Genomic DNA, 25,550 nt, shown 5'->3' on the forward strand with positions numbered 1-25,550 from the left:
AGAAACTTCAACTTCTGGATTCCCAGCCATTAAGATTTCCTTGCAGGGTTGAGCGGTATGGGTGCTGATTTTGAGTCAGCTAACAAAACTTCGAGCTGTAGTCTCCTAATGCAGGCACTAGCCTGACTGTGACTCTTGTGTACGCGTGAGGCTTTTTTCCCCCCGTTACACTGTTAGTTTTGTTCATCTTCAGCAGCATTTACAGCAGAATTAGTCAGACTTCCACTCAACTCAAAAGACATGTTTTTTAAATTAAGCCTCAGCCAAAGAACAAATGGATTTAAATTACAGGAAAAAATATTCCACAAAACTTTGAAAAGTTCAGTAAAGCCCCGAACTTATAAATTCTAGAGGTCCGACAAAACTGCCCATACTATAGACTCCTTTTTTGCCTCATCTCAGCTACCCTGTGAAGGACTGCAGTGCCACTGTTTTAATTCCTAATGCCTGTGAGATAGAGTTTGTGCCTTAAACACATCTAAGTCTTTCCATAATCTCACCTTTATTCAGAACTTCTAACATGTGTGTTTCCGTAATTACACAGAGGGGGCTGGAAACTGCGACAGCATCAACAGAGTATAGGTGAGGTACATTAATATAATCCATGGGTCATCCATAGGGCAGGTGTACCCTGGTAAGGCATGTTGGAAACTTTTTCCCATTATACTGGCCAGATGCAGCGATTGCTCTGGGGAAGGGGAGGATGAGAGAACGAGCGTGGGCGGTGCACGGGAATTCACTCTGGTTGGCTGAAAGCTCCGCTCTAAGGAGAAATATGCTGACTTTTGTATGTATGTGATAAATGTGTTTTAAGAATAGCAGTGATTTCTTAATCCAGTTTTGCAAGTACAAGCAATTACAATGCCTTGTAAAATAGTTGCTTAGATTCCATAGTCCCAATGTAACAAAGATCAAACTGCTTTTCAGCTTCTGATGATCCCTTTTACTCCTGCTTGAAGGAGCAGAATTTGAAATCAAATATTTATACCTTAATTTCTTTATATGAACTTCTGGGGAAAAAATATTACAAATGGAGCCTACTATTCTATGTTTTATTCATGGATGGCAGTTAGCATTGGTGGCTTTAAACACAGCAGCTGTTTTGTGCTGTGAATGCGACAGGAGTTTCCCAAGAACCCAGTGTATGCTGAAGTACAGAAGAAAAGCATTTTAGTTCTTCAGGACAGAGCGAAACAGGTTTTTTTAACACCTTCTACATTAGGGATGGGATTTGCTAGATTATGCTGTTCTTTCTAAGCCACATGGGAGATGAACAATTTGTATTACTATATGTATGCAGCTATATTTCAGTTTTGAAAGTGAGTGGAAAGCAAATAATGATATTTAAGCTCCACATGCCCAAAACAACCCAAAACTGGATCTTCATTTAAAATAAGAAATGTGCATTACCGAGGTATTATCTTTTTAAGACCAGTCCCTAATGAACAGCGCTGCAGTGGCATTTGAAAACACACAGAAAATAAATCTGTATGATGTGACACTGTTGGCAGGAATAGGTTTTGTGTGCATATGATAATCCCAGGACTGATCTGGCATTTGCAGTCTGAATTGTCTTGCATCCCAAGAGCGAGTTATTGTTGTAACACAAGGCTCAACACTGACGGTGGTTACCCCTTCTAAGTGGGGATTACAGAATCTGTGTACAAAACTACAGGGTAAAATACGCTGAACACGTGGGGGTTTGGTTTTGTTTTTTAAACTGGGATGCTATCATGTTATGAGTTTAATTGCAATCGTATCTTTCCTATAGGTAGTGTAGCCAAGATCTGTTTCAGAGCCCATGGGTGGAAATACCCAAGCCTGTTTCTCTTTTCTTCGGTTCCCTCCTTTCCCTCCCATCTCCATATTGTCAACCAGGGGAATTGGCAGCAAGGGATATATGAGGTTTTTTTAGTGTGCTAACTAAGGTTTTTCTTCTATAGAAGACTTCTAAAATAATGTATTAATTTTCCAAAGAATTTTGCTACCCTAGGTAAAATATAGGACATGATTTAGCCATATTTTTGTAGGTCATTCAGTTATTTGTAGCCCACTATCTCTCTGTTACTCATATTATTTCCTCTTTTTGCAAACCCTTTTCATATGATTTCTTATTGTCTGGAGGCGGAAGTTTCCAAGCTCACGCTGCCCAAGCTGAGTTTAACAAAAGACTAAAAATGAGGAAATGATTAAACGTATTTGAATTTTATCATGCTTTCAGTTTTAATAGCATTGGGACTCTTAACTGCCATCTAAGGAGTTTGGCACAAAAGCCGATGCAAGTTTGTTGCTGTACCACATTCAACAATAACCTCAAATTTCCGTATGGCCATGGGCAGTAGGATCTGTCCGATGGAGAAGTGTCAGCTCCCACTTCTCCACCCCGTTTGCTGGACGGAGAGTGTTCCTGGCATGGGCTTCTGCACTCACAGATGCCATTGCCCCCTGCTGGGAAACGCGTGAAATACTCATTTCTAGGTAAAACACGGACAATCTTCTTTTTCCTTTAGTTATTGAGGAACTGAAGTCACAGTAGACGTGTGCCTCCTTCGAAATTAATGAATGGCTTCAGCTTTCAACATTGAAACTGCACTTAGTAAATAAATTTCATAGTAGCATCTCAAAACGTGTTGTGGCATTAACACAGAGGAAGCTTTACTTTAAAACTAAAAACTGCCTTATTGAGATTTGCTTCATGTATCCCCAGCGTTGATCTTCTAAGAACAATTTAGTCTTTATTTTACATTTTGGCACGATAATGAGCACTCACCGTATCAGAGACTGTAAGTTCAAATTCAAAACATAGGTGTAAAGGTGTAAAACTCATATGAGTAGTTAGAAATGAACTTGAGATTAGTTAGTAGCCAGCTCACAGAATCAATAAGATTGATGTCCTCAGTGTTTGCAGCGGGCAGAAATGGTATCAGCTGCTGGTCTGACGCTGGTGAACGGGGTGTGGTGGCAGCTGCTGAACCGGCGCAATGCCTTCGCGTTTGGTGATTAATGGAAAAGCAAGGAACTTTCAATACGTGAACACTCTATCAGCAGCACCGTAATGACTGAAACAGTCTGTGAGTGACAAATCATTAATTTGATACAGTAGCAGGACTTCTTGCGGGATCTCCGTGCATTCCAGAAGGGGTAAGATAGCACAGAAGTTAGTTAATGTATCCTACTAATTGTCCTTTTTGCTTTTGTTTTGATGATATTGTGATTCAGTATCTTTACAGAAATTGTGAGGTCTTTTCTTCTGAAATATGCGGTAATTCTGTTAATATTGGGAAGCCAACAGCCAAAGAACAGCTCCAGAATATCTCTAGTGAGCAGATGGCAACAGACTTGGAAATCCCATTCTAACCAAATCTGCTGGAGAGAGAGGATAGGCCTTTTACGCTGAAGTGAGTTTTTGGCATACATTTTCTGTACTCTGTTAGAAAAGCTTATGTGCACAGAGTAAGAAATAATACGGGTCACTGAGTGCAATCACATAAATTACATATATTGTGTGCGTTGTGAAGCAAGAGGCTGATGCGAACTGTCTTTTCTCTTGGTAATTGAAAAGCAAGTCTTTGGAGCAAGATGCACAGAACTACTAAACAGATACATGTAGATAAGTTTGAAAAATATTTCATTGTTCAGAGACTACCTCACACGGGTTTTTATTTTTTAATTTATTCTGCTTTGGGGAAAATCCTCTCCTAGAAGCATGAAAGCCCTGGGGCGCAGAGCTGTTCTGCTGGGTGGGAGGTGGGTACACAGGGATCGAGTGCCAGTGCCCGCACAAACCATCACAGAACCCCAGTGTCAGGGGTTGGAAGGGACCTGGAAAGCTCATCCAGTGCAATCCCCCCATGGAGCAGGAACACCCAGCTGAGGTTCCACAGGAAGGTGTCCAGGCGGGTTTGAATGTCTGCAGAGAAGACACAGGTGACGCTTGGTACTGATGGTACCTGAGGGCCCTGCCAGGGACAGCTGGCCCATCGCTCTGCAGTGTTTTCCTCAGAAGGGTCCTATAGCCTCTAGATCTCTGCTGACCAACGTTGGGTGCCTGTGGTGGATCTTTCACAACAGAACCGGTCTGTTGGTGTTCTGGTATGCGGTTTGTTCCACGGCCACTTTTCCTGTAAGGCAGCAGCATTGGTCAGAGCTGGCAGTTACCTGCTTTTCAGGATTTTTTGGTAAAATAACTCTTTGAGAAGATAGCTGATGCTTTGGACAGAAAGGAAGCTTCTGATTTTGTAAGCAGCACGTTTCTACCCCCTTTTTGGCCCTGAAGTTTTTATTGGAATCTTGAAAATTATGGAACATGGTATTCACATTTGGGAAACAAGTTATTTCCTCCTTTAAGAATATACCTTGTGAAGTACTGGTATGCATTCTAACCTGTACTTCCATTTGTTTAAAATGTAAGTGATCTTTTCACTGGGTAATAATCGATTTTACAATGTTATGGACTTCTCTAGCTTAAATCTCCCTTACAGTACACCCCTGATTTTTAGCCTTCATTGATACTAAATAAGTGTAATGACTTGTAAATGCATTGGACTCCTTTTGGTGTGGGTTTCATGAGCAGAGTACAATCCATAGCAGCAGGTTGGGGGACAATATTTCACATAGAAAACCAGTCAAAGCCCAGTCTGCTCCAAAAAAAGTCACCGACTCCTACAAAAATGGTATAAATTAGTTTAATTATTGTAAAACGACTTTCAACGCTGTTAAAGCAAGATCAGCTAAATAAGCAGAAAATCACTCAACCTTTTGTGTGTGTCAGAAACTAAGGAACAGGGGGGTTGATCAGCTGTGCTGTTAAATCACTTTCAATGCTGATTCAAAGGGGCATGTTGCTGAAAACCACACCTGGCATCAGGATACTTTTCTAGATGATGGATTGTATTTTAGAATTGTATTGTGCGAACTGCGCACAAAAGTCAGTCTTGACTTCATCATTATTTCATCACCTATTTCAGACTTATCGAACTTGATGCAAAGGAAACGGCAGACTTCAGAAATTGTTTGTAAAGCTCCTTTCAGACTTTGTGAATATAACCTAGAAAATGCAAGTTCTTGTTTCAGGAGAATGAAGAGGTTTTCTGGACCACGGTTAAATATTTGACAATGATTGATTTAAATTAATGTGGTGTGGGGGGGTTTTTCTGTGTGAATTTTATCCCCATATGTTTGTAATTGTTAGGGATCTTTTCAGAGTCCTTCTCTAAGAACGAGGGTAACTGGAAATGTAGCTTTTTTTTGCAGTTCTTGAAGACCACTTTTTAAACGTAGCATAGCCCAAAGGAAATGTTTGGTCTGTCATTGTCGGATGATGCAATTCAGTCGGTTAAGGTCTTGTGATATCTTGTTCAAGTATGCACAGACTGCAATTGCTTCCTGTCAGTGGCCAAGGAAGTTATTTAAGTATTAGAAAGCCGGGGCTGAATGGAAAGTGATGGTCTCGGTTTTAGTCGGAGGGTGCTGAGTTTTTGAGAGCAGAGGTGCCAACCCCAGCTGATGCTCAGCAGTGAGGCAGAAAATCGATGACCAGATACGAGTATCAATTGCCTCGAGTTGGATATTAACGTTAATAACAGCAGGCCAAACAAACTGCAGAAGTCTCCAGGAACAGGTATAAATGTTCCCAATTCTCCTATTCCTAACACAAACCAACCGATTCGACTTAGTTTTCACAAGTCTTTCTGGTGAGGAAGGGACCATAAGCATCCACCTTCCACGAGTGACTTGCACACTTACAAATCTGTTTCAGAAGACATTTTGGCAATCCTGCTGAATTAACTTCAGCTTGGGCTGGCTTAATGTAAGGGGTGCAAACTTAGAGGGAAGAGGAGAAGGACAACAAGAACTGTCCTGTTGGGTCAAACCAATGGTCAGTATAAGTCAGTATTCCATCTCTGACTAATGGCAATGCGAGAGGACAGGAAGATATTTTATATAGTTACTGTTGATAATCATGCTGCTTTGGTGTGGTATCCAAAATATAGAATTAATGAGCATTTCCTGAGATGTCCTATTTTTTCCTTTGAGCTTTTAGAGAACAGACAAAATTCTGGTGTGAGAGGGCCCAACCATAGGAAAAAAAGACTAATTAACCGCTAGAATTACCAGGAATGTTTGCTCTCCCAATTAAGTTTTAATTTCAAATTAGAATTTCCTGTGTTGTAGTAACTTGCAGAAACGAGCTGGTAACTCGGTGGGGAACAGCTGCTGAGCCGCTGGAACACATTCCTGTACTGGTGCACAGAAAGCGGTGTGGAATGGGTCTGTGAACTGCGCGTGGCTCTTCTGCCGAACAAAGCTCTTCTGGGTAATCCAATGTCCCCACTTTGCCCGTTTCGTGGCATTTTAGGAAAAAGTATTAGCGAAGGTTCACAATCTCCCAACCGGAAAGAAAATGGAAACACATTCTTGTGAAGTGCTGAGTCACCCTGACGGGGGGAGCCAAGAGCTGATGCAATCCTGGGGTTATCACCGGAAGATCTCTTCGGTAATCACAGACACACCTCTTGTTTCAATAGCTTCGGCAGGGACTGTTGATTCCGCAGACCTAACCCAGTGTGTACAAATCGCATCTTTGTTTTCTAATCCCAGTCTCTTAACAGAAAGGTTTAAAGCTTGAGAGGCTGCAAGGGGGAGATATCGAAGGGAATTTCAGCCTTTTGCCGTGGAATTGCACGGTGCACAGAAACCCAGGGGAAAAGCACTTCTAAAATATGGAACTCTAACGTTTTGACGTGTATTTCATTCTTCACTCTAGCTAAGTCTTCATTTTGTGCTGTTTGCTACCATATTTTTAATTGTAGCGGAAATTGAGTTTTAACTGAGTGTAAATACAAGCACCATAAAACAACAAATTCTCCATTTTGAGTCTCTTCTATAACGCTGTTCAGAACATCAGACTGTGCCCCCACAACTATGCGATTTCTGTATGTAGCTGAGTTCCCAGCGTTTTGTTACCGGCAGAAGGAGGACCCGTAGTGCTATTTCATTTATTTTCTGTGATCAACTTGATTAAGGAGGGATGGTACTGTCCTAAGAGTCTGCATCCAAGGAGCAAGCCCAGTGATAACAAAGTGTTAAGATGGCATATATGTTGGTTATAACATTAAGTAAAAAATTACATGCATTTTCAAGAGAGTTGAGAGAAATGAGAGATCAATGTATTGCTTGTTTTACTGTTAAAAGATCTCCAGTTTAAAAATAATTGATATTCCTTCTTCCACACCCTTCTGCCATAATTATGTAAAGAATCTGGATTATGCTTCCGACTTGATTTAACTGTTTTATAATAAGTCACAAGCATACCTTGCCTACTTGATGATATTCCTTTAAGGCTGTGCCAGTCTTTCCATTATTAAATCATGTTTAGTGTTATATACTGGTTGCTTAAAAAAATTCATTTCAAGCTTGAACTTGCTATGCATTCTCAGCTAGCCATATGTGTGAGGGAGCACAAAAAACATCACTGCTAGTTAGCAACTTAACACATCATTATGCAATTTAATGGAAATTTTGGCTTTTCTTTAAAAAAAATGTGGAAAAGATTGTTTATCATAATGAGGGCTTGAGTTTGTTAGTCAGGAGAATAAAATAATTAAGATCTGCATTATGTGTGTATGGTCTGTGTGCTACCCCTATATATTCCTCTCTTGCTATCCTTCCATCATAGATCTGACCCGTTTATAGGAAATTTGACTTGGTTTGAACAGGAAGCAAGCGACTAAAAAGGATTAACTGTGTGTAGAGAGTACAAAGGATTGTAGATTTTAAACACGGTGTGGATACGTGGACAGGTACAGGAGTCCCCGTTACCCGCTCTGCTACTATTCTGGCTTGTTAGCTTCTCTGAAATTCAGAATTAGACGAGAAATTAAAACAACAGTGGGTCTTTCTGTAACCTTTTTAGTTAGAGCCTTTGCTCGCACACCACCCATCCCTTCCCCACCATGTCCCAGAGAAACAGACTTGGCAATTCAGCAGGGCTGATCAACCTAAGGAAACTTTTAGTATGGAATGCTCTCTGTTTTGTAGGACAGGGCAGAGATTTGTGATAGCTGAATTAGTGCTTTGGGACTGTTCAGAATGAAACACCTCATCCCTTATGGCTCACATGCGGAGTTCATAGCTGGTCAATGTACTTGCTCCCCACCTTCTAAGTTTTATGTACGACCTAGGGAAGGTCAAAAAGAAATGCTGCTCAGCCATACCTACACCTCCAGATGTACTGAAACGCGTCTGAAGGAGCTACTGGAAGGACAGTAGAAATCTCCCCTTCTGGGCTTTGTGCTGAAGAACACGTCTCCAAGTAACTCCAGGCAGCAGCTCCATTTCCCGGTATCCTTGTGCTGACCCTCGTCAAACTGACTCCAGTAACATATTTTCATGCCTTCAGTCTAAAAGGTGACCTGGTCTGTAACCTTTCTTGGCTGTAATTATATTTTATTCCCAGTTTTTCAGAACAGATGATCGAATTCAGTCTTTTTATTATCTGCTATTTCTTAAGATTAGAAACAAAACCAGATCTCCCCCTGCTAACTCCCCAAAACGACCAAGCCGAAACACCCACCGCCACCAAGAACTGGAGGTTTTGGGGGTCGGGGGGCCGCGGGTTGGCTTTTGTTTGTTTAAAATCAATTTTAGGCCGTTGTTGTGGTCAGAGAGGGGCAGGCTGTCGCTCTTTGGCAGGTCCGTGGGCTCTGTGCAGCTCTGTTGTGAGCCCCCTCACGTCCAGGCGCTCAGCGCCGGGCGCATCCTGCGCTCACATCTAGCGCCATGTGGGGTTGCCAAGTGGTCTCTTATCCAAATACTGCCTAGGCCGGGACTGCTTAATCTCCAAGATCAGGGAGACTTATTCTGATGTGGCTGTAGACTCTAGACAGTTAAATTTGCAGAATGCACTGAAGGCAGATTGCTTTTCAGAAGTTGCTGAGGGCATAATTTGGCTTTTTGCAGTTTGAGGGTGGGCTGTTTAACCTGAACAAGTTCCAGCTTGTTCAATGATAATTTAACAATATGTTTTCCCCATACTTGCTGTGTTCCTCCCAAGAGATGCTTGCATCTCCTTGATGCATTAAAGGAGACCTGTATTTAATGTACATATTAAATAAGTCTCTAAAGCAAATTCTCACATAATTTTACATTTAAAAGTACTAGTTGAGGTGTGTGTGTATATATAATTTTGTTAGATGCATGTGTAGAAATAAAACAGTCTTTGCTCTTCCCTTTTGTACCTCCTCAAGACATGTAATCTACAAAGCAGCAGAATTGCATGATAAAATGTGCCAGAGTGGAATGCATAATTATTCCAGAGGAGGGTAAGTCAGTTCAGAACTTGTACTAACATTCTTAAGGGCAGCAGGAGTCTTCTTGCCATGAAATTACATCAGCTCTCTATGGCCCAGAGTCAATGCACATGCTTTCCCTTTCTAGTAAAAAAAGGTGTGAAAAATGCTAATGTCTTCAAAAACGTACTGTAGAACAAAGCTGAGTAAATGAGTGTCTATTACGGCGTGGTATTCACCTGTGAGTGAACTTGAGTTTAAGGGGAGAAGAGATTGAGACATGGTACTTTTAAAACAACCATTTCACTTTTTTAATAGATGAAGTCATGACTTGCAAACAGACAAAAACCATCTAAATAAGAAAAAGAATGCTTCCTTGATCCTAGTTCAGAGACATTCCCATAACAGGTGGGGCAGAGGCCTTTAAATTACGAGTCTTCATATACCCCAGTTTGTTACAATTCCATCAAGCGATGAGAAAACACATTTTTACGGTAAACAGTAGTAAATGCGGCTAACAACACCCATTTTCAGGATTGTTAGAAGATGAATGTTTGGTCGGGCTTGTGTAGTAACAATATCAGAGGTAGGATCTCTTCTAGATGCAGTTTCCTAGGAGCCTTAAGATGAAGCGTGCAGCACTTACTGCTACTATAATGTCGCCAAGACAAACAGGTAATGCATGCAGCTCGCAGTTCTGAGTTGCTCTTTCTCTGCAGTAATTAGGCCAGCTAGTGGATAGGGAGCAAATCTCCATTTCCCCACGAGGAGAGGGGAGGAAAGGAGCATTTCTTTTTTCTTAAGGCAGAGAATCTGACACTTCCAGCTGCTTGGTGGATCTACGGTGTGAGACAAATCGCACATCGGCTGCAAGGTGATACGGCACCCTGGCAGCAGAGTTTGTGTGCTCCCTGAGTTCTAGTGGCAGTTTCTCGAGCAGCACATCATGGTTTGTACTGCACAAGACCAGTGGAGTACGTGGTCTCAAGCTATGCCTGACTGAAGAAAAAGTGTCAGTGGGGAAAACATGCCTGAAGGTACATCCGTGCTCATGACGCTATGGTTAATATAGGTTGCAAAGAAAGAAAAACGTGCGAAAAACAAAGGCTACAGGAGTTTGGCTTGAACCAGCCAAAACTATCAAGTGCTCAGTGATGACAGATAGAGTCAGGATAGCAATCTACCGTTTAAAGGGCCCATCTGGAAGGTTTGCATCATCACCACTGGGGAGATGAGCAGCGCGGATCTGCAGCCAGAGCACTCTTGGCAGGTGAGGTGTTGGCTCGTGGCATTCCGCGCTCAGGGAAAGGATGGGGAGAGGATGCTGTGCCCCCCTGGCTTGCTTTGTGTGTTAAAATTCTCCCGACTTTAGGAGAAGATGCATATTATGAGTGAAGCTGGGAGATACTTAAGTTTTATTACAGTAGGTGGCAATGAAATAAATATATTCTTCTCTCACATTGACATCTTCTGATCATCTGAAAAATTTTCGCTCAGTAGCTCCAGTTCCCACAAACATTTCAAGAGACTTAAATGGCAGAATTTTATGGGAAATACCTGAGGCATAGGGGAAAATACACACCAGCTGATCTTGGTTTTCCTGAACAGCGGAACTACTGAAAAATCTAACATCCATGGGCCTTGTTTGTTCTTTGGGTGGTCATCTTTGCTGTTCTGAGTTACAGTAAAATAAGGCCCATGCTTTAGGTTTCGCTGCAGCCCCAGAGGGCACACGGCTCGCGGAGGAACCGCGGCTCTTGTTGGCTTCGGCCTCGTGCATCCCCAGCACTGCCCCCGGTGCTGCGGTGCTTCTGTGATGGATGGAGCGGATCCAGATGTAGAATTTAACTGTCCTTATACCAGATCATCTCCTAAAGATGGTTGTCACTCCAACACTTGGAACAGACTTGGGAGAAGTAGCTCTCAAATTAAAACTTGTTAAGTAGCAGTTCATATGCACGACTTCTTTTTCTTTCTCATCTGGATGGACAAAACCAAGTTCTTTGCTATTGCCTGTCTAGGTGCTTTTAAAACCAGAAAAGAAAGAAAAAGAAAGCAGGAGAAGAACATGAACAGTTAGCTTTCGTTTTTTATTACTTACTTCAGCTGTCTTCATGTGTTAGGAAGCATAGACCAGCACAAAGAAATAACAACAATTCCAAATCGTGCCTTTAAACAGAAATCCAGCTGCTCCTCAGAGCTTATAAATCCTCGAAGCAGAATTTAGCTGATTGGGATTGGTAAGAAAAACAGGCAGATGTGAGTAAAATAGAAATGATTAGGAGGAGAGACAAATGCCAACAGAGCCTATGTGTAAAGAGTTAAGGTCCCAATTAATGCATTCTTGGTCTTCACACTGTTCTATCCATCACTTTTACAGAACAAAGATGTAGCCATAAAGGTCAGGTACCTTCTCTTCCAAAACGTATATCCTGTACTGGCAAATTTAATGTCAGCTAATGTGAGGTGGATCAGTTTTTAAATGCTAAGAGGAATCACAACTCCAGCAAAAATTACAAAATCTGCCTTTTATATATATATATATATATTTTTTTTTTTTTTTCTGTAACATAATCTACAGGGAAATAAAACATATCTCTTTTATTCCTGGGCCATCTTAAAGTGAACCAAGGGGATCTGTTGTTCTTCTTGCTTTAGTTTAAATTTAAAGAGCTCACTTGACACTCCACACATTATTTAAACTCTTTCTCTTTTTAGAAGAGCGATATTGTTATTTGCATTCTTTGCTCTGCAAGCATCTAACTACAGATGAGTAAATCAATGTTTCACGAAGCAATGTAAGGAATCACCTTGAAGTGGAATATTCTTCCTTAGGAAATGAGGAGGAATTAGAGGAAATGAGGAAAACCGGATTTTGCAAGCGTGGCTGCTTATTTACATGACCGAATATGCATTTGGAAAACTAATTACTAATTTTAAGCGCCTGTTTTGAAAATTCTGCTATGAGACTTTACAAATATCTTTAAAAAATTGTTTGGAAATGTATGTCTAATAAGAAGCATTTCTGTGTTGGAGATGCGTGTTGTCATTCAGAACTTAAATTCAGTTGTGCTGGCGTGTGTGAGAGTCTAGACCATCTTTCTTAAATTACTCCGAGTCAACAAGCACTTCTAGTTGTTTTCGGCATGGAAAAATAAACTCTACTAATGACCAAAATTTGCAGATGTGGTTGTTTGCAGCACTGTGTCACCAGGCAGCTTTATTCTGCCTGCGGGAGAAGAAAAGCCGAGCTCAGTTGAGGTGGTTCCAAGGGCTGAGGGAGCTGCGAGTCCAGCCTAAGAGGAAACTCCGTCCCCAGCACCGGCTGCGGGTGCCGTGTTGGACCTTCCTACCCCTGCCTGGCCTCCAGCTGCCAGTTTTGGGGTAGCCCGGGTCTCCCCCAGTCGCCCCTGCCCACCCCTCTGTGGCCACCGCGATGGGCACGGTGAGAGCCCCAGGTGCCGGCTGTGCTGGGCTTAAGTTAATTACAGCAGGTGGCAATGAAATAAATATATTCTTCTCTCACATTGACATCTCCTCATTATGTGAAGAATTTTTGCCTGCCCAGCCTCGCTGGAAGCTGCTGTTGATGGACAACTTGATAGGAAATGTATTTGTAGCGTTCAACCAAATGCTGGCAACAACCGCGTCAATGCGCAGACAATACGCACCGACTGCTAGCGTTTTGTAAATAGGAGCTTTATTGTATGTGATCTTTTCCTTGAGACAACATTGGCTCCGAGGAGGGACTTTGTTCTTGTGGAGTAGGAAGTATACAAAGCACACGCAATATTTACAAAGTACCTTAGTACTATTTTGACTAATTTTGACTGCAGAGTTAGTGGTTGTTTCAAAGCTACATTAGTCACTTTGCCTGTAATCATAATCTCTTGAAATCTGCTTCAGTGTTTTGAATTGGCTTCGGGCCTAATGGCCAGAAAATGGCTCCAACTCGATCTTAAGACTAAACTTGATTAGTAGCTCTGTAGATTTTATATTCTCCTGATTTATAACTGCAAGATGAAAAAAGATGGAGTGCTGTTGTGTCGTGAGCTGCATCTCCATGGAAAAGGAGCAAATGAAGTACAGACCATACAGTCCTAGGCTGATGTTCATAGAGACGAACAATCACAGACACTCAGATTATTTCTGTGTTGCCATCTGTGCAACCCTAGATAGCATTATATTGGATAACTGGCTATGTAGAGCCTGCACATGAATTCAAAGCACAATTTAATGAACTAAGACAAAATGGACAATAAATGTTCGAATAAACCTTCTACAAAACCTTTTTTCTTCTGATTTGTATTTTGGAGATGTGTTATAGATTGCTTAAAAAGGTCTTAGCCGTGAAACACCGCACAAGGAACACCAGCGTGCACCGGCTTGCGTGTGACACGCTTTAGCACGCTCGGAGGTACAGAGAAGTCTTGGCATTGTGGCGAGGCAATGTGTTCTGTACATTGTGTGGGAGGATACACCATGCAGATTTGATTGCATCATCTTGCTCTCTTTTTTCTTTTCTTTTCTTTTCTCTCTTTTTTTTGTTCCAGATGGTAAAACAAAGACCGTAGTGAAACCCGTTTTCTCCCAGGAAGAGGTGGGAGGGAATTTTATATGAGCAAGAAACTTTGCCCCAAGTCGAAATCTGGGGCCTGGACTAATGAACTACCTGTAATTCACATTGTACTAAATATTGCTGAAACTAGGCATGTACTAATCATGAACCACGCCAAACTATGCATAATTACTATGCTTTCTCTGTAGCGGTAATTAATTTGCGTTGGCAACTTTGATTAATCTTTCTAATCTAGAAGTAAAGTGCTTCTCAGACATGAAAGGCTGTGTGAGTGCTCCCGGTGGTTCCAGCAGCCCAGGAAGGGTGTTTGAATCCAGCGGGGGGCAGAGGGGGGCAGAACCTACGAAAAATCAAAGTAGAGCTGACACTTAGGAACTCATGAAAACTATTAACAGTCCAAACATTCTGTTTTACCACAGAATTCATCGTCTAAACTACAGGCTTCTGTCCTGAAAGAAAAGAGGATGGTCATTAATTCAGTCAGGGCTTCTCTGAGGGCTGTTCCATAAAGACGAGGGTTATGTGCTGAGCAGAGAGACAGAGATGTCATCTACAGAGGGCAATGGTATGTATGTAATGTTGCAGTGCAGACTTACCCATAAATGCGTTTTAGCCGGAGCCTGGAGGAGAGCATTGTTCTAGGCAAGGTTGTGAGCTGCGATACGGAGTCAGTCCCCGTCGCCAGGCCAAAAGGGCGCCAGTGCTGCTCCTGCCAGTGATCTGCCTGTGTCTGCTTTTCAGGAAACACACACGCTAAGCTCAGCAGCCTCAGCTCGTTGGCAAGCAGCGCACTATCAGATGCGACTGTACAGCTACCCCTGACACGACCGGAGATGAAAGGTCCCGCAGCTCAGCGCCAGCCTCCCGGCCCCCGCTCTGCGCCCAAAGCCAGAGCTGCCAACAGGAGCTCTCCATCAAACGGCCATCGTGATGCACCTAGACTTCGCACACTATCACATCTACAAGAAGGAAAGCTTCCGGGGCAAACAGATGTGCCTACAAACCCATCACAAATCCCACAGGGTTTTTGAGTTCACACCGTGTTGCTCGGTTTCTCCCTCAGACACGCTAATGTTAGTTATTTTTTCTTGTTTCCCCCCTTAGCACGGTTTCCTGGCGAGGACTAATGCTGCATGCAATTCAGGATAGGCAGAACGACATGATAATCATTTGGAAATGAATAGTCTAGAGATTACTAATTAACTTCAGTTTGATTTAGGTAATTAAACAAAAATGCTGCTATTACCTCAAAATCTGGGATCAATTCTGTTTTCACAAGTTAGAGAAATAGTCTGAAAAGACATAACTTCTTAGAAAATATGTAAATGTGATTCCTGGAATGTATAAGATTTTATGATGCTGATTCAAAAAGGGAATTATTTGTGATAGTTTATTTTCTTACAGCTGTGGCTTGCGTCCAAATGCTTTCTAATCATAAAGCTACCCTTGTGGTATCAGTCGAAACAGATGCTACATATTGATGTTGAAACAAGCTTTGTAGAAGACATTGTTTTAAATCAGGCATGGGACTTTACATTTATTAGAAGGTGTTCACAAAAATAAGGGTAACATCATGCATATTCTTTGCAACTAAACCCGGTTATGGTTACAATTTGGAAAAAAATGTAAATAGACACATGGAGATACAGCAGTACATATACACTCTATTTATGACATTAAGTTAGGGTACCGATAACTCTCAGCGATACATCAGAAGTCCACAACCAGCTGATGGGGAGATTGTATAAGGAGGAGGAAACTGCTTCAATTTCTCACATTATTTACGTGGCTTGACAAGAACGTCAGTGTGAATTGCCCCTAAACGTGGGAGGCAAGAACAAGTCAAGACTATACTTTTGCAGTACAAAACATTTACACACAAAATACACATGCATTGCAATGCATTGGAAATGGGTAAAGCAAGAAGAAACCCATTACTCAATGCTTTATTAACACAGTTCTACAAAGGAGTCTCAAATAGGGTGATATAGTTCAGTCACAGTAAGGCCACAATATTACAATGGATAAGGACCTTAGAACTTGGCAATCTGTGCTAGTAATAGAACCCTTCTTTCTTTATAGATTTTTATATGTGTTCCTGAATGGTATCTCATCAAAGTCCTTCTTTTTTTTTTTGTTTTTTCCTTTTTAAATTTAACATATTGCTTAATACAACAGTTAGCACAGTAGAGAAGGTACTGCCACGGGGAAAACAAAACCTATGTAACATTCACGTAGTTCTCAGACTATACGGTAGGTGCGGTTAGGTGGAGCTGGCTAATCAGAAAAAAGGCTGGCAAAGGATTTCCTCAAGTTTCGAATGGTTTCGGCTTTCGCTTCGTCTTCGTTCACAGACGATCGGAAGAAGGACGATTCTGTGAAACTGAAGGCATTTGTCAAAGACTGCGACTTGCTGCAAGACAAAAACGCAACATGTTTTGTATGGTCACGTTGTTCACCGGCTTCCAACCACATGCAACTCCTACAAATCGTGAGAAACGGCAAAATGGCCATGAGATGGAGACGGTTTGCATGGGAACAGAACGGACATTCAACACAAGCCGTAGGGTTGGATGCAATACTGGGTGCATTCCTGCTGTGCTTTGACTTGAGAAGCAGGACAAGCTTTTTCTGTAGAGAACACACTGCTTTTGAACACATCTGAAACACCGTATTCCGGTAAACTGGAAGGTATAAATTAGAACTGGAGGAAGAAGTGGGCCTGCCTGCTAAATCCACATCACCACCCACCACGGGGTGATTAATACTTGTGTTTGTTAAGGCTGCAAACACACACAAAGAAAAATCAGGTATATGGCAAGAGTTTGAAGAAGCCGTAACGTGCTTTCTCTCTACATCTATATTGGATGCTTGATCCTTCCTGGAGGCTCAATGACACTTCATACCTTTTAAAATCCCCAAATCAGATATAGTATTTCTTGTCTATAAGCAGTTAGTCTAGCAATGCTATGCTGGTTTTAGTCTTATCACGTAACTACGGTATAAGTCTGCGTAAGCATGAACAAAATAACATACAAGGAAAAAGTCTCAGGTTTAAAACTTTAACTCATGACTTGTCAGATAAAATAATATTTACAAAGTAGGCTTGAATTTAAATACCAAACATTAATGAGTTATAATCTTTTTAGGAAGATATCCATGCGTTAGTAAAACTAGTTCACTGATTTCATTTTTATCTCAGTACAATAAGAGGATTTCAGTTTTGGCTGTAGTAAAACTGAAACACTTTTCTTATTCAGATTGTCTTATACTCCCCACGGTTTGCAACTCCGCTCCCTCTAAACTAATAATGTACAGCAAACAGTGCTACAGGCGCTTTAGGTTTTTCATAAATTATAGTTGTGTTAATGAGAATAGACTGATAAATGTTTGTTTGTACTCCCTGAAAGAGGGAGGGTGGGAAGCAGCACTTGACTTGATTAGTAACACAATAAGTAGCCTAATTAAATATTTATTCACAGATTAATAACATGTACATACAGGTTGGGCAACAGCATGTGGGTGAATACAAAGAGCACACATGCAAATAGAGTTAATCCTACAGGCAGGAGATCTGAGTCTTGGTGGGGACCTGAAAATGCTTCTCGAAAGTTAGAAACTTTAATTTCTCCTTTCTTATTATATTTTAAATAAACACTATTCTCTTCCATTTGAAGAAAAGAGAAATGAATCTAGATTTGAGCACGGAACTAAAGGAAAAGGGGCAAGCTGGGAAGGGTACATGGCGCAGTTCTCTGTACCCGTTCTTAACTGTTTTTCTTGGATGCCAAGTTCACGAGTTAAGTTACAAACTACAAATGACTTTCCATCTTGCTTAAGAAAATCCACCTTTCTCTTCTCTATACTTAAATTATGAATGAATTGAGTTTTATGATTACAAAACAGAATAAAGGAATCCAGTGTCCTAGGATGGCAAGGAAAATATTGTTGTGTTTGCCTGTTGTCACCTAATGCCTCTTTCCCACTGGACTGTGCTCAGGTGAGGATTCAGAATGGGTTCACACTGGTATTAATTAGCGTGTGGGTGGGTGGAAAAAGGGGATCTGTGTTAACTGGGTAAAACAAAGGCTACCTGCCAGCCTTTGTACTTAACAAGAGCAGGACAATGTGTCTGTGGCTCTACCAACAATTGCGTGTGTCAGGATTGCCACGCTGAGAACACCAATCACTGCCGGGACCTTCCCCGTGTCCCTGCAGTGGATTTAAGCTGCAAGAGGGCTCATGGCTACAGATCCCTCCTGTGTTTTGTACCACAGCACAGAACCTATAGATCCCTCTGGTGTTCTGAACCACAGCACAGGGAGGGCTAGCTCTGCGGCACAGAACCTATAGATCCCTCCCATGTTCTGTACCACGGCACAGGGCTGGTTCTGTGCAGCACAGAACCTATAGATCCCTCTGGCGTTCTGTACCACAGCACAGAACCTATAGATCCCTCTGGTGTTCTGTACCATAGCAGAGGGCTGGCTCCATGTGGCACAGAACCTATAGATCCCTCTGGTGTTCTGTACCATAGCAGAGGGCTGGCTCCATGTGGCACAGAACCTATAGATCCCTCTGGTGTTCTGTACCATAGCAGAGGGCTGGCTCCATGTGGCACAGAACCTATAGATCCCTCTGGTGTTCTGTACCATAGCAGAGGGCTGGCTCCATGTGGCACAGAACCTATAGATCCCTCTGGTGTTCTGTACCATAGCAGAGGGCTGGCTCCATGTGGCACAGAACCTATAGATCCCTCTGGTGTTCTGTACCATAGCAGAGGGCTGGCTCCATGTGGCACAGAACCTATAGATCCCTCTGGTGTTCTGTACCATAGCAGAGGGCTGGCTCCATGTGGCACAGAACCTATAGATCCCTCTGGTGTTCTGTACCACAGCACAGACCCTGTAGCCGAGGGAATGCCGGCGGTTCTGTGTCCGTCCTGGCCACACGAACCACGACCCAAGCGTGGCCGGGCAGAAAGACGGTTTGGCCGGCAGCGTGTTCACTTGGGCCGTTCCTGAGATCGGCCTTTTGAAACCGGGCTCTGTTGTCTGAGCGCCTGCGAGGTTAAAAGTTTACAGAGATAAGACGTCCCCGGCGCTGCGCGGCCCTGCAGCACACCCAGATCGTGAGTCAGTGACATGAAAAGGAGAAAACAAATACGAGAAAGATGATGGGTTTTCAGACCTAGTTGGGGCAGAAATTGCACAACTAATAAATGAAATTTTGTGTAGTGCTTAGGATATAATTAATGATACTGTCTTACCAGTCATAAACAGAAAAGCTTTTTGAAAAGCTTGAACCTCATTGTAGACTCGGGAACACAGGTACATTTTTTTTCTGGATATCAGACCAACTCCCAAATTACACCCACGACAACAACATCTGTCTTACGAGGAGAAAAGAAGATGGAGAAAGCGAATCTTACTTAAGCTGTGGATGCGACTGAGGCTTCTGCTGAGGAGCGGGCTGCGGCTGCGGCTGCGGCTGCGGCGCGGGCTGGGGAGCAGGCGGGGGCTGCGGCTGCGGCTCCGCTTCCTTGGATAACCTGGTGCCGGGAGGACCTTGCGCCTGGGGCCGCGGCTGCTGGGTTGTGGGTCCCGGCGGGCGCTGGGGCTGGGGAGCCGAGGGCTTTGCCGCCTGCCCGGGGGGGTACACGCGCTGGGGCTGCAATGGCTCCTGGCTTTGTGACTGCATCCCTTGGGGTTGCACTGGGCCCCCTAGGTTCAGCACAAGAGAAACTTCATAACGTTATAGGATCAACGAACTTTTGCTAGATTTCATATTCAACACTTTAAAATAATCCTTGAATGTGCTTAATTCTGGTTTTGAGGCAAAATTCTATCAATACGGACTGCAGTTTCATGTAGGCAATAGTACTAATCACAGCTGCTACATTAGTAACTTGCTTGGAGCCCCTACAATTCATCCTTAAAATTGCTAAGAACTACCCAGTTTATCCCAGCAGCAGCAGTACGGATTTCAAATCTAATCGGTGGAGTTACACCCAATATAATTATGGCCCGGCTCAAGGAGAGGCTACAAGATAACGGAACATACCAGCAATATCTATTTCAGCAATACAGCTACTATTTTCTGTGTTGTTATTGCAGTTCTGTTCCTTCGAGGTTTTAACATTATTTCTATAATACTCCTCTTAGCTTCACTCTTCTAGCAGTTAAACAACTTTACGCTGAAATTTTCTGGCTAATTTCAAGTCTCTTGATAACTTAGTGAAATATACGTCAAGAACATTACAAGAAACACAAGTAAGTCATTACTAGTTTTTTTACCAAGGAGATCTCTCCCCCGAGCAGGAAGTATCAGCAAAATACCCCAGCGAGTGTGAAACTCCAAAGTGCAGCAGAGACTGAGGTTGTGAAACCCATAGCTGAAAGATGCTACATCATCACACAGGGGTCCTTCTGCTTTCTGACTGCTTGATCTCACATCAGATGGCTGAATGTGGCTTTCTGGGCTGACAGCTGTTGGAACTGTTTGCTCTTGCATGTGACGAGGCACACGGGACATCGGAGGTAAGGGCAGGAAAGGACAAGATGAAACGCTGAGAGATTTGTTGTATAACGTTTCAGTCAGGGTGAGCGCCTTGCTGAGCAGTTAATATTAGAGAAGACACCTGATCTACACCTTCCGAGCACTTTGGGATTTTTAGTCTTACACAGACATTTAGTGCAAGTAAAAGACTTAAATCTATTCAGGTGCCTAAAAGAAAAGCTTCATATGTGGAAGTAGTGCTGCCATACATGATTCTTTTTGTTTTAATTGCTATTATAGTTAGCGTTCCGCTCACTATATGACATTCCAGTGTATGTCTGAGAACAGCATGTACTAACACTGTGATAACTTTTAATACAGTTGTAGCAGTGTGTTGTGGTGTAGAAAGATAAATAGCACGTACTGTATGTTAAGGAATGTGCCTTCATTGTTTATTAATTTGAACCACTTTCGTAGGAAATATTTGAAGGTGATAACACAGTCTTGCAACATCTTAATAAGGATCATTTTCTTATTAGCCTCCTTTCACTCAATATTGAAAACCAGAAAGGTTTCTTTCCCCCACTTGTACATACAGGCTTGAATGCCAGAAACTTTACACTGAAGACAGATATAACTTTCTTTTATTGCACATTAAGCTGTACAAGATATTTCACATAAAAGATATACTGCTGTCACACTTCCAGCATTTGCTCACTTTCTTGCAGCTGGGTTGTACAAAAGGCAACAATCATGAAAGAAACTTTTACCAAAAAAGAACTCAACAAAACTGAACATTAAGCCTACACTGTAAAACATCTGTTCCCTGCTCCCCACAACATTGCACCTAAGCATGCTGGCATGCAGAGACGTTTGGGCTCCTGGCGTGCGGTGCAGAGCGCCGGGCACGGCCCCCGCTCCTCCTCGCACACGCACTCGTGTGAAAGCACTGTGAGTACTGCAACTACTGCATGCAACGCAACGCAACACCAACTGCTTGAAATGGAACCAGTCATCAGATTCATTTCTCCACCCCGGGGCAGTGTGGTTGGTTCGCTGTGAGGGTGGCTGGAGGTAAGGACTTGTGAACCTGATTCTAAGTGGCGTTTTCTTAATATAGAACAAAACAGCCAATGCCATCATTGGAATGATCGCTGACCCAGACGAATGCTGATCACTAAAGCAAAATATTCATGTAATTTACTGATAGGTAGTAAACAGCAGCACTTACCACAAACATTTAAATAGTTAATAATGCATACCTTAATTCTCATCTTACCAGCCAGCTTGTACAAATAAAAGAAACACTAAGAATGATGATTCTCACTGATAATTTTTTCCTGTGTTTGTAGGGAAAACAGACGTAGAACATGAGGCTGTTTTCCCTTTCAACAAAACTGTTTGCACTAAACTAATGGCCACTACTCATCTTTGTACATATTCGAGAGTAAAATTACAGCTTTGCAGCTCACTTGGACTAAGCTTTGTGGTATGCTAGCACTGTGCAGCTTCTGCTGCTAGGCTAGGTTTCTCACAACAGATTAACTGCCTGCTGTGTATTTCTCGTAATATTACATTATAAATTGCTTATGCAAAAATCACCAATAATTTACCTGGCAGTTGTCAGGCAGCTCGAGTTTTCGTGGGTTTTTTTTTTGCATGTTTGATTTCAAGCAACTATTACAAACCCTATTTATGTGGATAATGCCGGGACTGTATTTTCTGTATAGCTATCTGGGTGTTTCTAAGTTTAAAAGAGTAGACCTGAGTTGGTAAAGAAAACTGCTGACATACTGTTTCTTGCATTCTAATCCACGGGCAAGATCCCTCGCTGGCCAAAGGTACCTTGGTCGACCATCTAACACCTCCGTATTTGAAAGAAACGAGCTCCTACGGGGAGTTCAACAGTCCTTGAGGTACTTTGCACCAAATAACCTGGGATTTGACCCTTCGGTACGTATAAGATTTTTGAAAGCACTTGCATTAGTTTTCGTTAAAAATCTCCATGGATTACTAATTCAGAACGACAACGAAAGGTGCTACTTACTTGAAATAGGATACATTAAATACTCACACTTTCACTGAGATATTGCACATAGGTGGCCCATTTACATAGCTTTGTAGCGAATAATTTAATGCAGCATTACTAAAAATATGAATACCAGTATGTAAAATAGAAGATACTTTAAATATTCCTTGGGAAGAACTGTCTCTTATGGAGTCACTGAAATATTAGACTTCCACTTGTGTATAAGTAAAACTCAAATGTTAACAAACTTTATAAAATTATAAATAAAAAGCCTCACTAGCAAATTCTAATCTAGACTTTTAAAAATATATCCGGATCACCTGCCTATTAGTCATGCACACGCACAAAAAATAAAGGCTATGAGTACAGTGTGCACACTCACAGAGTAAGCAAAACTATTCGGATTTGAACCTTGGTGGTGGTTTACTGAACGATATCTAATACTCCAAAATACTGTCTAACCATCCATAATGTACAGTTGCACTGGGCTCTAAAGAGGCACATTCTTTGTACACTGTTGACATCAGCCCTGAAATCACAAGTTTTACAGAGAAAGGTCGGTAAGCATTACACGCACAGACAGAACAAGGAAACAACCAGACGGTATAGTTGACACTGCATAGAAAAAACACAGTCCAGGTCAGCACTGAAACAATGCGAAAACTGAACAAAACTGCTATGCTCGCTTTTAGGATCGTGTGTTTCTTTCGGTTTTGTTTTTGTTTCTCATTTTGGCTTTACCCCTTGCATTTAGTCTCAATTATCTAAGTAGCCTGGACTTGTTTTGGTCCTACTGCAACGCCATTACAGTCGAGAATGTACTGTAAACAACCTTGAGGTGGTGGTCGCTGAGGTGGGATTTTGTTTGGCTCTGGCTCCTTTAGTGATCCGCTCTGGAAAATACATTTGAAAACAGAAGAGAAAAATATTAGAGTAGCTTAGTCCCGATTTCTCACTAATTTGTCTTTATTTTCACTAGAAATCTCTTGATTGGTTGGGGCCGAACAGATACTTTTAATTTCTTCCAGATAACTTTTTCGAATGTAGCTGCTGTCTGACATGATATATGAATCCTGGACTGAGCTGAGTTCTTAAGAAAGATTGTTTTCCCCTAGCAGCCTGTGACCATGAAATACGGAGTAAGGAGCGTTTCTCAAGTCTTCCCTTCTGTTGGGTACGGTCTCCTTCAGTTCCCAGCACCTCGAATGACTTTTCTGTATCTCATTGCATCTGCTCTCTTTTTTTAGGATAGACTGACTAGAAAATGGACTTTGACAGATACCTGCGTGTAATGCAAGAAATAATTTATGTTTAACTACATTCACTTGTATCTGGAAGCGCTAGCACAGCAGGGGTGTTTTTGCAAGTGATAGTTTCGCTTTGATTTGCTGAGTGTAGATGGGGAGGGAGATGGACTCCTCTAGTTTCGCTGTTTTGCCGAGCAAAATGAAAGAAGGAAGCAAAAGCCACAGACAAATAATAAAAGTAATTGAAATTACTTCATGCTACTCCATCTGACATGTTATTAGAAACACATGTGATACTTCACTTTTCAAAACAGCACATTTATTTGGCAGTGTCCTTTTCAAATGTGTATTTGTCGAGAGGAAAAGATGGGCCTGAACCAAACCCTTGGAGCAGAACACCCTCTGGGAACATAAGTACTGGAGTCCAAACTTTGTCTTAAGCCCATCTCTAATATTTTGAAAAGTGAAATATGGTAAATCATTAGGCATAATAGCTTGGGGTTTTTCTTAAGGATCCAGAAATTAAACTGCCATCTGTCAAGAGGGAAAAATCCCAGAATGCATTAAATAGTAAATAGAAAATTAATTGAAGTTTCTTGCAAACTTACTGTTTTTTTTTTTTTCCCCGATAGATTTGTATTTGATCTTAGAACTATAGAAATAAATGTTACTCATAGTGACGTGAATTCCTGCAGAGCGATCCAGAAGTTACACTTTTAAATGTTTCAAAACAACACCACTCCACCATATGCAGCTGTTGCACGTTGCTTCGCCTGCTTTAGCCACCTAACTAAAAGGACATCGGACAGGTCCAAAACTCTAATTATTCAGTCACCCACCTTCAGAAAACCAGACGAGGAGTGAAAACGATACGTACAAAATGAGGCAAAATCTGCTCCTTCTATTAGCTGACCCAGTTACACAGCTCTCAGAAAGCGTCATTGTAAGGACGAGGATATGTAGAAAAGAGAATTCCATAAGGAAAGACACAGCCACCAGAACATTTTAAAGTGCTTTAGTGTGGGTTAAAGTCTTCTCTGTTTTGTTTTTCTCCTTCCTCTAATTTGCTGAACCACATGTAAAAGTCAACATTCTCTCCTATGCATGTTTCAGTAACATTAAGCATTTGTGGTATAACTCACATAATGCCTTGGAGCTCACTGGAACAATGTGCATTTACATCAGTAACTCCTTGGATACTGGGGAAATTAGCCCAGGGTGGAAACCTCGAAAAGTTGCCCTGGAGGAGCTGACTGGTTTCACATCCCCGCGCTTGCTGTGCCGCAGCGGCACCTTCGCCCCGCGGCCCCGCTCCGCCGTGGGGGCTCTGCCTTGGGGCACATGGAGCGTGTCCCTCAGGGAAAAGCACAGGTTCTGGGGCTTCAGGACCTCCAAGAGTTTCTTGCTGGAGGACCAAACAGATACGTGGCTTTTGTTGGAAAGCACACGTTATTTTATAAGGAACATTACTACAGTTACCACACGATAGACTTCCTTGCCTTCCAAAGGACCGTGAGCCACTCTACATCGCTATCCCAAGTGGCACAAGAGGACTAGTGAGGATGTGAGTGTTGCTATTTTGCTACTAAAACAAAAAAATTATGTAGGTAGGACTCATCTTTTATCTGGCTGGCAATTTAAATTCTCATCTACTTGAGTGTTAAAACAACATCTGCAGGGCCTCTGTCTCCTCCATGCCTTGAGGCTGAGGCAAATCTGCCATTTGTTCTTGCACCAAAATGGTCTTGGGTTTTATCGCACACACCACCTAACTGACGTGACAACATCAGTACTTACACAATCTGCATATCTCTCCATCTTACAAAGAAATTATTTTATCCTAAATTAAGCTCTCAATAAACCCTACAGAAGCTTGCTAACCCTTACCTCAACTGTTGTGAGAGCCG

At 42.1% G+C, this 25,550-nt stretch overlaps 2 protein-coding genes across 3 annotated transcripts in view; one reads left to right on the plus strand and one right to left on the minus strand.

Annotated features, from left to right (window-relative positions):
• Window positions 1-15,260, plus strand: part of LOC139828711 (uncharacterized) — a 30,207-nt gene extending 14,947 nt beyond the window's left edge. The window contains exon 4 of the mRNA XM_071812845.1: window positions 14,611-15,260. Within this exon, the coding sequence (XP_071668946.1) occupies window positions 14,611-14,900 (290 nt within the window). The 3' untranslated portion in view covers window positions 14,901-15,260. The remainder of the gene's footprint in view (window positions 1-14,610) is intronic.
• Window positions 15,261-15,376: 116 nt separating this feature from the next.
• SYN2 (synapsin II) overlaps window positions 15,377-25,550 on the minus strand; it is a 177,505-nt gene continuing 167,331 nt past the window's right edge. Inside the window, exons 11-13 of one of the 2 annotated variants that reach the window (XM_065845751.2) lie at window positions 23,229-23,289; window positions 19,301-19,592; window positions 15,377-16,282 (exon numbers count right to left, since the gene is read on the minus strand). In XM_065845751.2, coding sequence (XP_065701823.1) covers window positions 16,147-16,282; window positions 19,301-19,592; window positions 23,229-23,289 — 489 coding nt within the window. In that variant the 3' untranslated portion in view covers window positions 15,377-16,146. The remainder of the gene's footprint in view (window positions 16,283-19,300; window positions 19,593-23,228; window positions 23,290-25,550) is intronic. The other variant, XM_071813319.1, reaches the window with a different exon arrangement.

Source organism: Patagioenas fasciata, chromosome 10, assembly GCF_037038585.1.
Source record: "Patagioenas fasciata isolate bPatFas1 chromosome 10, bPatFas1.hap1, whole genome shotgun sequence".
NCBI classification, from domain to species: domain Eukaryota; kingdom Metazoa; phylum Chordata; class Aves; order Columbiformes; family Columbidae; genus Patagioenas; species Patagioenas fasciata.